Source organism: Oncorhynchus mykiss, unplaced genomic scaffold (assembly GCF_057628025.1).
Source record: "Oncorhynchus mykiss isolate SJ-2025 unplaced genomic scaffold, ASM5762802v1 scaffold96, whole genome shotgun sequence".
Lineage (NCBI taxonomy): Eukaryota > Metazoa > Chordata > Actinopteri > Salmoniformes > Salmonidae > Oncorhynchus > Oncorhynchus mykiss.
Genome location: NW_028322095.1, coordinates 1,157,501 through 1,171,898, shown reverse-complemented (window position 1 = coordinate 1,171,898; position 14,398 = coordinate 1,157,501). Strand labels below are relative to the sequence as shown.

Below are 14,398 nucleotides of genomic sequence, written 5' to 3'. Positions count from 1 at the left end.
AGCTTTGTGGGATCAAATCTGCCCAGACAGACCCCAGATTCATCCAACTCAGCAGACAGGCGAACCGGCTGCTCACTGACCGACGTCACACGCTCACACAGCCGGAGGGGAAACATCTGAGGCGGAAGGCAGATCTCTGGCTAACTGTGAGCTAAATATGGAAGAGACAACAACAGCACTAACAGCATATACAACTCAGTCTGACCTCTTTGACCAGGGTTACAACACCATGCAAAACCACCAACAACTGACCCAATGGTTAGAACCCTTAGGTGCCCTTAGGACCAACCTCCCAACTTCCAAGCAAGTCTCTGCATCCCACCTGAATGACTTCACACTCCTTCCAGTCTAACTACATGTACTGCTCCTTCCAGTCTAACTACATGTACTGCTCCTTCCAGTCTAACTACATGTACTGCTCCGTCCAGTCTAACTACATGTACTGCTCCTTCCAGTCTAACTACATGTACAGATCCTTCCAGTCTAACTACATGTACTGCTCCTTCCAGTCTAACTACATGTACTACTCATTCCAGTCTAACTACATGTACTGCTCCTTCCAGTCTAACTACATGTACTGCTCCTTCCAGTCTAACTACATGTACTGCTCCGTCCAGTCTAACTACATGTACTGCTCCGTCCAGTCTAACTACATGTACTGCTCCTTCCAGTCTAACTACATGTACTGATCCTTCCAGTCTAACTACATGTACTGCTCCTTCCAGTCTAACTACATGCACTGCTCCTTCCAGTCTAACTACATGCACTGCTCCTTCCAGTATAACTACATGCACTGCTCCTTCCAGTCTAACTACATGCACTGATCCTTCCAGTCTAACTACATGCACTGATCCTTCCAGTCTAACTACATGTACTGATCCTTCCAGTCTAACTACATGTACTGATCCTTCCAGTCTAACTACATGTACTGCTCCTTCCAGTATAACTACATGTACTGATCCTTCCAGTCTAACTACATGTACTGATCCTTCCAGTCTAACTACATGTACTGATCCTTCCAGTCTAACTACATGTACTGCTCCTTCCAGTCTAACTACATGCACTGCTCCTTCCAGTCTAACTACATGTACTGCTCCGTCCAGTCTAACTACATGTACTAATCCTTCCAGTCTAACTACATGTACTGCTCCTTCCAGTCTAACTACATGTACTGATCCTTCCAGTCTAACTACATGTACTGATCCTTCCAGTCTAACTACATGTACTAATCCTTCCAGTCTAACTACATGTACTGCTCCTTCCAGTCTAACTACATGTACTGATCCTTCCAGTCTAACTACATGTACTGATCCTTCCAGTCTAACTACATGTACTGATCCTTCCAGTCTAACTACATGTACTGCTCCTTCCAGTCTAACTACATGTACTGCTCCTTCCAGTCTAACTACATGTACTGCTCCTTCCAGTCTAACTACATGTACTGCTCCTTCCAGTCTAACTACATGTACTGATCCTTCCAGTCTAACTACATGTACTGCTCCTTCCAGTCTAACTACATGTACTGCTCCTTCCAGTCTAACTACATGTACTGATCCTTCCAGTCTAACTACATGTACTGATCCTTCCAGTCTAACTACATGTACTGCTCCTTCCAGTCTAACTACATGTACTGCTCCTTCCAGTCTAACTACATGTACTGCCAGTGACTCCAGGATCTTACCTGAGTCTCGTCCTGTACCACTCTGTACTGCTCCTTCCAGACAGAGATCTTGGACACCTCGTCCTTCCTCAGGGCTCTCTCCTTCTTCAGCTCGGGGCTCCAGAAGGTCTTGATGGAGTTCATGGAAGAGCTCAGCTTGCTCTCCTTCACATCCACCTCCCCCCGGAGGAGCTCGTTCTCCCTCAGCACCTCCTTCAGCTGGGTCTGGAGGTCCATGATGGTGTTGTCTCTGGTTTGGCGTAAGGAGTGAGGCACCGTGGACGCCTGCTGGAGGCTGGACTGGGACGAGGACACTTGGTCACACCCAAACGCGATGCTGTCACTGGGCATGGACGAGCCTCCACCTCCCTGGCTGATGTTGGGGTTGGAGCCCATGGCGGTTGTCCGGACGCCGTAAGGGAGCTTTGCTCCGGAGCGACCCAGGGTCATGGTGCTCTTGGGCAGGCTAGGGTCGTGGTTGGGGTTGGGATAGGCCTGGGTCTAGAATAGATTGATTAGATTAGATTTACTTTATTGTCCACAAAATTAATTTAGTTAAGATCCGCATATTCAAATATACAAACAACAGAATTTACATACAGGAATACAAACCATTTAAATCATTCACATCCATACAGTAGCTAAGTGTCTTCGGTAAAAGCAAGGTGCTAGCCATACAGGAAGTGTCTCTAGTAAAATCAAGGTGCTAGCCATACAGGAAGTGTCTTCGGTAAAAGCAAGGTGCTAGCCATACAGGAAGTGTCTCTGGTAAAAGCAAGGTGCTAGCCATACAGGAAGTGTCTCTGGTAAAAGCAAGGTGCTAGCCATACAGGAAGTGTCTTCGGTAAAAGCAAGGTGCTAGCCATACAGGAAGTGTCTTCGGTAAAAGCAAGGTGCTAGCCATACAGGAAGTGTCTCTGGTAAAAGCAAGGTGCTAGCCATACAGGAAGTGTCTCTGGTAAAAGCAAGGTGCTAGCCATACAGGAAGTGTCTCTGGTAAAAGCAAGGTGCTAGCCATACAGGAAGTGTCTCTGGTAAAAGCAAGGTGCTAGCCATACAGGAAGTGTCTCTGGTAAAAGCAAGGTGCTAGCCATACAGGAAGTGTCTTTGGTAAAAGCAAGGTGCTAGTCATACAGGAAGTGTATTTGGTAAAAAGCAAGGTGCTAGTCATACAGGAAGTGTCTCTGGTAAAAGCAAGGGGCTAGTCATACAGGAAGTGTATTTGGTAAAAGCAAGGTGCTAGTCATACAGGAAGTGTCTCTGGTAAAAGCAAGGTGCTAGCCATACAGGAAGTGTCTTTGGTAAAACCAATGTGCTAGTCATACAGGAAGTGTATTTGGTAAAAGCAAGGTGCTAGTCATACAGGAGGTGTCTCTGGTAAAAGCAAGGTGCTAGCCATACAGGAAGTGTCTCTGGTAAAAGCAAGGTGCTAGCCATACAGGAAGTGTCTCTGGTAAAAGCAAGGTGCTAGCCATACAGGAAGTGTCTCTGGTAAAAGCAAGGTGCTAGCCATACAGGAAGTGTCTCTGGTAAAAGCAAGGGGCTAGTCATACAGGAAGTGTCTTTGGTAAAACCAAGGGGCTAGTCATACAGGAAGTGTCTTTGGTAAAAGCAAGGTGCTAGCCATACAGGAAGTGTATTTGGTAAAAGCAAGGTGCTAGCCATACAGGAAGTGTCTCTGGTAAAAGCAAGGTGCTAGCCATACAGGAAGTGTCTCTGGTAAAAGCAAGGTGCTAGCCATACAGGAAGTGTCTCTGGTAAAAGCAAGGTGCTAGCCATACAGGAAGTGTCTCTGGTAAAAGCAAGGTGCTAGCCATACAGGAAGTGTCTCTGGTAAAAGCAAGGGGCTAGTCATACAGGAAGTGTCTTTGGTAAAACCAAGGGGCTAGCCATACAGGAAGTGTCTTTGGTAAAAGCAAGGTGCTAGCCATACAGGAAGTGTATTTGGTAAAAGCAAGGTGCTAGCCATACAGGAAGTGTATTTGGTAAAAGCAAGGTGCTAGCCATACAGGAAGTGCTAGCCATACAGGAAGTGTATTTGGTAAAAGCAAGGTGCTAGCCATACAGAAAGTGTATTTGGTAAAAGCAAGGTGCTAGCCATACAGGAAGTGTATTTGGTAAAAGCAAGGTGCTAGCCATACAGAAAGTGTATTTGGTAAAAGCAAGGTGCTAGTCATACAGGAAGTGTATTTGGTAAAACCAAGGTGCTAGCCATACAGAAAGTGTCTTCGGTAAAAGCAAGGTGCTAGCCATAGTGTAATTTAAAACAGGTTTATTCAACCGGGCGTCCGCGGATCCCTAGAGGTACTGTAGAGGGTCTGCAATTATACTGGAAGGATCAGTACATGTAGTTAGACTGGAAGGATCAGTACATGTAGTTAGACTGGAAGGAGCAGTACATATTTTGCATTCTTTCAATGTTTTTAATGAATATCACTAGTAACAACAGAATAAACTAAATGTAAATGATATAACTACAGTAGAAAAGACAACAATATCTTCTTTCTAAAGATGTCAACCTTATTTTTAACTCCTAATACTGAGCCAATTCCCCTCATTGGAGCCAATTCCCCTCATTGGAGCCAATTCCCCTCATTGGAGCCAATTCCCCTCAGTGCAGTATCTGACACAGTCTATGAAACAGCAGCCACAGACAGGCGACCAGTGTGGCAGTGCCACTGGCTTCCGGTCAGCTTTCTTAACTAGGACATTAATTTGTGCCAACACATGGCTAACCTTTGTTTCACCAGCTAAACAACTGCTCTTAGTGAAAATGTGTTTGTAGTTACACTTCCTGGCTGATAGGCTATATTAGAGTTACACTTCCTGGCTGATAGGCTATATTAGAGTTACACTTCCTGGCTGATAGGCTATATTAGAGTTACACTTCCTGGCTGATAGGCTATATTAGAGTTACACTTCCTGGCTGATAGGCTATATTAGAGTTACACTTCCTGGCTGATAGGCTATATTAGAGTTACACTTCCTGGCTGATAGGCTATATTAGAGTTACACTTCCTGGCTGATAGGCTATATTAGAGTTACACTTCCTGGCTGATAGGCTATATTAGAGTTACACTTCCTGGCTGATAGGCTATATTAGAGTTACACTTCCTGTTCCAATTATCATGAAAAACCATCTACCAAATCAATACATTTGAACAGGTTGATTACTTGTCCTGCCACTATCATTCACCTGGGGATGATAATGATATACAAACTATTGTTTTGCTAACGTATGATGAGGGTCCCTGGGTCGCCGGTTTGCCTGGGAGGGGGTCCCTGGGCAAGAAAAGGTTTACGACTCCTGATTTAAAAGAACAGAAGGTCATTTTGGATTTAAAAAAACCTCTGCTAAACGACACGTCATATTGTATTACTAGATCACCTGTTGAGAGATGACCTCGTTGTCACTGAGGTACATGGGTCCGGAGGTGGCATAGGCCGCGTTCAGAGACTGGATGTTCTCCATGGAGAGGGTCTTTCCCCCGGGGCCTCCTGTACTGTTGGTGCGACGGTGGCCGAGGCGCGGGGAGCGGGGCAGGCAGGGGGAGCGACCGGGACTCTGACTGCTGCCGTTGTTGCCCTCCATCTTGGCAACGGAGCGGGAGCTGCCGTACATGGTTAGGGGTCAGGGGTTAAGGGTCAAGGGGTGGGGGTGAGGGGTTAAAGGTGAGATACTGAGACTAAGTGATCCTCCAATAGATGTGGACTACAGTGCCCTGATACAAAGAGTGTTACACTATGTGGTTACTGACTGGCAGTCTGTCTCAGCTGAAGGGGTCCTAGGATGAGGCAATAATCTGTAAGAGAGAGAAAGAGAGAAAAGACTTTAAGCTAAAAAAAAGAGGAGAGAATTCCCCACTCCCCTGAGTTACATCACTGAGAATTCCCCACTCCCCTGAGTTACATCACTGAGAATTCCCCACTCCCCTGAGTTACATCACTGAGAATTCACCACTCCCCTGAGTTACATCACTGAGAATTCCCCACTCCCCTGAGTTACATCACTGAGAATTCACCACTCCCCTGAGTTACATCACTGAGAATTCTCCACTCCCCTGAGTTACATCACTGAGAATTCACCACTCCCCTGAGTTACATCACTGAGAATTCACCACTCCCCTGAGTTACATCACTGAGAATTCTCCACTCCCCTGAGTTACATCACTGAGAATTCACCACTCCCCTGAGTTACATCACTGAGAATTCACCACTCCCCTGAGTTACATCACTGAGAATTCCCCACTCCCCTGAGTTACATCACTGAGAATTACCCACTCCCCTGAGTTACATCACTGAGAATTCACCACTCCCCTGAGTTACATCACTGAGAATTTACCACTCCCCTGAGTTACATCACTGAGAATTCTCCACTCCCCTGAGTTACATCACTGAGAATTCACCACTCCCCTGAGTTACATCACTGAGAATTCACCACTCCCCTGAGTTACATCACTGAGAATTCACCACTCCCCTGAGTTACATCACTGAGAATTCACCACTCCCCTGAGTTACATCACTGAGAATTCACCACTCCCCTGAGTTACATCACTGAGAATTCACCACTCCCCTGAGTTACATCACTGAGAATTCCCCACTCCCCTGAGTTACATCACTGAGAATTCCCCACTCCCCTGAGTTACATCACTGAGAATTCACCACTCCCCTGAGTTACATCACTGAGAATTTATCACTCCCCTGAGTTACATCACTGAGAATTCCCCACTCCCCTGAGTTACATCACTGAGAATTCACCACTCCCCTGAGTTACATCACTGAGAATTCCCCACTCCCCTGAGTCACATCACTGAGAATTCACAGTGACATGGCAGCATGCCATAATGTAATAAGTCCCATACAGTGTGCAGCTCCTTTTGTAATGTTGTGTGTTTGAAAGTCTGTGTACAGTAGACAATACAGAGAATAAGCCATGGAAGTTTCCATTTATAGCTCACAGGTATACAGAGGACACAGGCTGTAGTAAAGACACTACACACAGGACAGAGGACACAGGCTGGAGTAAAGACACTACACACAGGATAGAGGACACAGGCTGGAGTAAAGACACTACACACAGGATAGAGGACACAGGCTGTAGTAAAGACACTACACACAGGACAGAGGACACAGGCTGGAGTAAAGACACTACACACAGGATAGAGGACACAGGCTGTAGTAAAGACACTACACACAGGATAGAGGGCACAGGCTGGAGTAAAGACACTACACACAGGATAGAGGACACAGGCTGGAGTAAAGAGAGAGAGGACAATGGATGGAAATAATGGCCTAATGAACAGCTCTGGCAATAATCAGCCTCCTCTCCTGCCTCCTCTCCTCTCCAGTCTCCTGGCCAGGTCCAGGTTGTATCTGGGTCACTCACATGCCATACTGTATTTACTCTAGCTGCCTGCCTGTCTGGATGACTCCCCGCCAGCAGAGGAGTCTCTCTCTCTTTCCTACTCTTTCTCTCCCTCCCTTCCTCTCTCTTCTAGTAAGCCATCCACATTCTCCCTCTGCAATAATCACCTCTCTGTGGTTTCCATAATAAATTGTGTTCCAGACCACATTGCCCTTTCTAACTGAAGCAACACGCCTCCCATTCCACACACACACACACACACACACACACACACACACACACACACACACACACACACACACACACACGCAGGCTCTCTCTCCGTCTCTCTTTCTGTCACCACCCAATAACAATCTGGAAAACACACTCAATACCATCTGCCTCCACAAGCCATTGGAAAATCCAATACTCAATACAGTCTTTCTTCATCAGTGGATATAGACTAGCTCCCTCAAACTCAACTCTGGACCTCCAAGCCAGTTACACTGCATGTTGTTCCCTCTAATCAGGGACTGATTCAACACCTGTGATTACTGTATGCCTCGCTGTATGTCTCTCTCAAATGTCAATATGCCTTGTATACTGTTGTGCAGGTTAGTTATCATTGTTTTAGTTTACAATGGAGCCCCTAGTTCCACTCTTTATACCCCTGATACCTCCTTTGTCCCACCCCCCACACATGCGGTGACCTCACCCATTACAACCAGCATGTCCAGAGATACAACCTCTCTCATCATCACCCAGTGCCTGGGCTTACCTCCGCTGTACCCGCACCCCACCATACCCCTGTTTGCGCATTATGCCCTGAATATATTCTACCATGCCCAGAAACCTGCTCCTCTTATTCTCTGTCCCCAATGCCCTAGGCGACCAGTTTTGATAGCCTTCAGCCGCACCCTCATACTACTCCTTCTCTGTTCCGCGGGTGATGTGGAGGTAAACCCAGGCCCTGCATGTCCCCAGGCACCCTCATTTGTTGACTACTGTGATCGAAAAAGCCTTGGTTTCATGCATGTCAACATCAGAAGCCTCCTCCCTAAGTTTGTCTTACTCACTGCTCTAGCACACTCTGCTAACCCTGATGTCCTTGCCGTGTCTGAATCCTGGCTCAGGAAGGCCACCAAAAATTCTGAGATTTCCATACCCAACTATAACATCTTCCGTCAAGATAGAACTGCCAAAGGGGGAGGAGTTGCAGTCTACTGCAGAGATAGCCTGCAAAGTAATGTCATACTTTCCAGGTCCATACCCAAACAGTTCAAACTACTAATTTTGAAAATTACTCTCTCCAGAAATAAGTCTCTCACTGTTGCCGCCTGCTACCGACCCCCCTCAGCTCCCAGCTGTGCCCTGGACACCATTTGTGAATTGATCGCCCCCCATCTAGCTTCAGAGTTTGTTCTGTTAGGTGACCTAAACTGGGATATGCCTAACACCCCGGCAGTCCTACAATCTAAGCTAGATGCCCTCAATCTCACTCAAATCATCAAGGAACCCACCAGGTACAACCCTAACTCTGTAAACAAGGGCACCCTCATTGACGTCATCCTGACCAACTGGCCCTCCAAATACACCTCCGCTGTCTTCAACCAGGATCTCAGCGATCACTGCCTCATTGCCTGTATCCGCTACAGAGCCGCAGTCAAACGACCACCCCTCATCACTGTCAAACCAAATCAAATTTCAAATCAAATTTATTTTATATAGCCCTTCGTACATCAGCTGATATCTCAAAGTGCTGTACAGAAACCCAGCCTAAAACCCCAAACAGCAAGCAATGCAGGTGAAGAAGCACGGTGGCTAGGAAAAACTCCCTAGAAAGGCCAAAACCAATATGCCTTGTATACTGTTGTGCAGGTTAGTTATCATTGTTTTAGTTTCTGTACGCTCCCTAAAACACTTCTGTGAGCAGGCCTTTCTAATCGACCTGGCCCGGGTATCCTGGAAGGACATTGACCTCATCCCGTCAGTTGAGGATGCCTGGTCTTTCTTTAAAAGTAACTTCCTCACCATTTTAGATAAGCATGCTCCGTTCAAAAAATGCAGAACTAAGAACAGATATAGCCCCTGGTTCACTCCAGACCTGACTGCCCTCGACCAGCACAAAAACATCCTGTGGCGGACTGCACTAACATCGAATAGTCCCCGCGATATGCAACTGTTCAGGGAAGTCAGGAACCAATACACACAGTCAGTCAGGAAAGCTAAAGCCAACTTCTTCAGGCAGAAGTTTGCATCCTGCAGCTCCAACTCCAAAAAGTTCTGGGACACTGTGAAGTCCATGGAGAACAAGAGCACCTCCTCCCAGCTGCCCACTGCACTGAGGCTAGGTAACACGGTCACCACCGATAAATCCATGATTATCGAAAACTTCAACAAGCATTTCTCAACGGCTGGCCATGCCTTCCGCCTGGCTACTCCAACCTCGGCCAACAGCTCCCCCCCCCCCGCAGCTACTCACCCAAGCCTCTCCAGGTTCTCCTTTACCCAAATCCAGATAGCAGATGTTCTGAAAGAGCTGCAAAACCTGGACCCGTACAAATCAGCTGGGCTTGACAATCTGGACCCTCTATTCCTGAAACTATCCGCCGCCATTGTCGCAACCCCATTGTTCAACCTCTCTTTCATATCGTCTGAGATCCCCAAGGATTGGAAAGCTGCCGCAGTCATCCCCCTCTTCAAAGGGGGCGACACCCTGGACCCAAACTGTTACAGACCTATATCCATCCTGCCCTGCCTATCTAAGGTCTTCGAAAGCCAAGTCAACAAACAGGTCACTGACCATCTTGAATCCCACCGTACCTTCTCCGCTGTGCAATCTGGTTTCCGAGCCGGTCACGGGTGTACCTCAGCCACGCTCAAGGTACTAAACGATATCATAACCGCCATCGATAAAAGACAGTACTGTGCAGCCGTCTTCATAGACCTTGCCAAGGCTTTCGACTCTGTCAATCACCGTATTCTTATCGGCAGACTCAGTAGCCTCGGTTTTTCGGATGACTGCCTTGCCTGGTTCACCAATTACTTTGCAGACAGAGTTCAGTGTGTCAAATCGGAGGGCATGCTGTCCGGTCCTCTGGCAGTCTCTATGGGGGTGCCACAGGGTTCAATTCTCGGGCCGACTCTTTTCTCTGTATATATCAATGATGTTTCTCATGCTGCGGGCGATTCCCTGATCCACCTCTACGCAGACGACACCATTCTATATACTTCCGGCCCGTCCTTGGACACTGTGCTATCTAACCTCCAAACGAGCTTCAATGCCATACAGCACTCCTTCCGTGGCCTCCAACTGCTCTTAAACGCTAGTAAAACCAAATGCATGCTTTTCAACCGTTCGCTGCCTGCACCCGCACGCCTGACCAGCATCACCACCCTGGATGGTTCCGACCTTGAATATGTGGACATCTATAAGTACCTAGGTGTCTGGCTAGACTCTAAACTCTCCTTCCAGACCCATATCAAACATCTCCAATCGAAAATCAAATCAAGAGTCGGCTTTCTATTCCGCAACAAAGCCTCCTTCACTCACGCCGCCAAACTTACCCTAGTAAAACTGACTATCCTACCGATCCTCGACTTCGGCGATGTCATCTACAAAATTGCTTCCAACACTCTACTCAGCAAACTGGATGCAGTTTATCACAGTGCCATCCGTTTTGTCACTAAAGCACCTTATACCACCCACCACTGCGACTTGTATGCTCTAGTCGGCTGGCCCTCGCTACATATTCGTCGCCAGACCCACTGGCTCCAGGTCATCTACAAGTCCATGCTAGGTAAAGCTCCGCCTTATCTCAGTTCACTGGTTACGATGGCAACACCCATCCGTAGCACGCGCTCCAGCAGGTGTATCTCACTGATCATCCCTAAAGCCAACACCTCATTTGGCCGCCTTTCGTTCCAGTTCTCTGCTGCCTGTGACTGGAACGAATTGCAAAAATCGCTGAAGCTGGAGACTTTTATCTCCCTCACCAACTTCAAACATCTGCTATCTGAGCAGCTAACCGATCGCTGCAGCTGTACATAGTCTATTGGTAAATAGCCCACCCTTTTTCACCTACCTCATCCCCATACTGTTTTTATTTATTTATTTTTCTGCTCTTTTGCACACCAATATCTCTACCTGTACATAACCATCTGATCATTTATCACTCCAGTGTTAATCTGCATAATTGTAATTATTTGCCTACCTTCTCATGCCTTTTGCACACAATGTATATATAGACTCCCCTTTTTTCTACTGTGTTATTGACTTGTTAATTGTTTACTCCATGTGTAACTCTGTGTTGTCTGTTCACACTGCTATGCCTTATCTTGGCCAGGTCGCAGTTGCAAATGAGAACTTGTTCTCAACTAGCCTACCTGGTTAAATAAAGGTGAAATAAAAAAAATAAAAATAAACTGGTTTAGACCTGGGACACCAGGTGGATGATATGAATGATCAGGTAGAACAGAAAACCAGCAGGCTCCGGACCTCATAGAGGAAGAGTTGAATACCCCTGGACTAGCTAATCAATAAGCATCAGGGAATAACAACTATGGATCCATCTATCCTGGCTGGGGTTGCAAAGGGTCGGAAACTTTACGCTAAATTTCTGGAATTTTTCCATGGGAAGTTAAGCCCTGGAATTTGGGGAATTTTGCTTAAATTTATAACAGTGAAGCTGGGATACACATAAGGCAATTCTAGGTCTTGTGGCATATTTTGGTTAAACTATCCCCAATTTAATGGAACCACAGTGCATTCATCCATCACATGTACAGCTGATTCTCAAGATCTTGCACACTAATGAGATGCTATTGAGCCCACACTACTACACTGTCTGAGCCAAGGACTACATGCTTTCTGGTAAGTTTTGATTACAATACTGGGTGAGGTGAATATATTTTAAATGACATACATTATTTTTCGTTAATTAGTAAATAGTAGCTTACAACAAAGTGTGTTTAAATCATTTTTTAATGGTTAACAATTTCTGCCAATTAGTTTTTGCTACCATGTGGGTTTTAGCTTGCTTGAGCCTGCTAACTGAGGAGCGTTAATTCACCTGTTTCCATACATGTTTCATTTTAAAACATTTATCTTACAAAGGAGTTGTTTAACTGCTTAACTATTTATCTGAACATGAAATTGTATTTGTTTTTTCTTTACTAATAAAAAATTATAATCTTTACAGGAAAATTCCACAGGCACTATCTGATATGTGGAGACATTTCCCTGTAGCTAATGTAGAAGGAAAAGCTGTGTACATTTGCAAATACTGTGCCAAATCATCTGGCCAAGTGCATAAAGTTCCCTCAGTCCTCACAACAAGCAACTTCTGACAAAAGTCCCTTTACTGCTATTCAAGGTGAAAATGATGAATCAGACACCTTATCGATAGCAACAGCTCATGGTCCTCCTGGAATCAGAAGGTTTTTGACTCAATGGAGGAACGTAGTCAGAGAAATTCTGATGAATGTCTTGCTCGAGCTGTGTATGGAACTGGTTCACCTCTGATGCTCACAGGCAATGTGTATTGGAAGAGATTTCTGAATGTTCTTCACCCAGCATACACCCCTCCAACCAGACATGTTTTACCTACTAATTTGCTGGATACAGAGTTGAACAGAGTTCAAGTGAAGGTCAAGCAAATTATAGAGAAAGCAGACTGTATTGCAATCATCTCTGATGGGTGGTCAAATGTTCGTGGGCAAGGAATACTTAACTACATCATTTCCACCCCTCAAACAGTATTCTACAAGAGCACAGACACAAGGGGCAACAGACACACCAGAATCTACATTGCAGATGAGCTGAAGGCAGTCCTCAATGACCTTGGACCACAGAAGGTATTTGCACTGGTGACAGACAATGCTGCGAACATGAAGGCTGCTTGGTCTAAAGCAGAGGAGTCCTACACCCATTGGCTGTGCTGCTCATGCATTGAATCTGCTCTTCAAGAACATCATGGTACTGAAAACAATGGATACACTCTACAAGAGAGCCAAGGAAATGGTTAGCTATGTGAAGGCTCATCAGCAATCTACCTCACCAAGCAAAGTGAGAAGAATAAGACAACCACATTGAAGCTGCCCAGTAACACCCGTTGGGGTGGTGTTGTCATCATGTTTGACAGTCTCCTGGAGGGGAAGGAGTCTCTCCAAGAAATGGCCATATCACAGTCTGCCAATATGGACAGTCCCATCAAGAGGATCCTCCTGGATGATGTATTTTGGGAGAGAGTGGTAAGCAGCCTGAAACTCCAGAAATCTACAGCAGTAGCCATTGTACGGATTGACGGAGACAATGCCATCCTGTCTGATGTTCAGACTCTGCTTGCAGATGTAAGAGAATAAATCCATACTGCCCTGCCTACTTTACTGTTGCTCCAAGCAGAGGAAACTGCAGTTCTGAAATACATCAAAAAGCATGAAGACTTCTGCCTGAAGCCCAAACACCCCGCAGCGTACATGTTGGACCCCAAGTATGCTGGCAAGAGCATCCTGTTGGGTGCAGAGATCAACAAGGCCTATGGTGTCATCACTACCGTCTCTCGCCACCTTGGCCTGGATGAGGGCAAGAACCTTGGCAGTCTGGCAAAGTACACTTCCAAGCAAGGGCTTTGGGATGGAGATGCAATATGGCAGTTGTGCCAACATATCTCATCAGCCACCTGATGGAAAGGACTTTGTGGATCTGAGGCTCTTTCCCCTGTTGCCTCCATCATCCTCCAAATCCCACCAACATCATCCACCTCAGAGCACAATTGGTCCTTGTTTGGGAACACACACACACACACACACACACACACACACACCAAAGCACGCAACAGGCTGACCAATACCAGGGTTGAAAAATTGGTGGCCATCCGGGCAAATTTGAGGCTTTTTGAGTCTGACAATGAGCCTCAACAAGCTTGGAAAGTGACAGTGAAGATGAGGCCTCAGAGTCTGATGTTCAAGAGGTGGACATTGAGGAGGTCCAGGGAGAAGACATGGAAGCCTGAGAGTCTGATGTTTAAGAGGTGGACATTGAGGAGGTCCAGGGAGAAGACATGGAAGCCTGAGAGGAAGACAACCAAAGCTTTAGTTTCTAGACTATAATTTTACAGATGTATGTTGAAAACGTTTTTGGGAGATGCGATGGATCATTGGGGATCATTCAGTATTCCCTTTCTTTTGTTGTTCAGTGAAATCATCCCATGTGAAGAATCAACTCAATCAATAGTTTTTGTATTTCAATTGGAAGGATTTAATCATTTGATTTATGTCTACATATGACATGGTAAATATATCCAATACAAAAAACATCTACATTTAAATGGTATTAATATTAATTTCCATATATTCCCTTTAATTCCCATATATTCCCGTTAATTCCCATATAT

At 45.9% G+C, this 14,398-nt stretch overlaps 1 protein-coding gene across 2 annotated transcripts in view; it reads right to left on the bottom strand.

Moving 5' to 3' along the window:
• LOC149970076 (ELKS/Rab6-interacting/CAST family member 1-like) overlaps positions 1–14,398 on the bottom strand; it is a 534,697-nt gene that overhangs the window by 502,210 nt on the left and 18,089 nt on the right. For both annotated transcript variants that reach the window (XM_090228733.1, XM_090228734.1), the window contains exons 2-3: positions 5,049–5,463; positions 1,682–2,161 (exon numbers count right to left, since the gene is read on the bottom strand). In XM_090228733.1, the coding sequence (XP_090084859.1) occupies positions 1,682–2,161; positions 5,049–5,282 (714 nt within the window). In that variant the 5' untranslated portion in view covers positions 5,283–5,463. The remainder of the gene's footprint in view (positions 1–1,681; positions 2,162–5,048; positions 5,464–14,398) is intronic.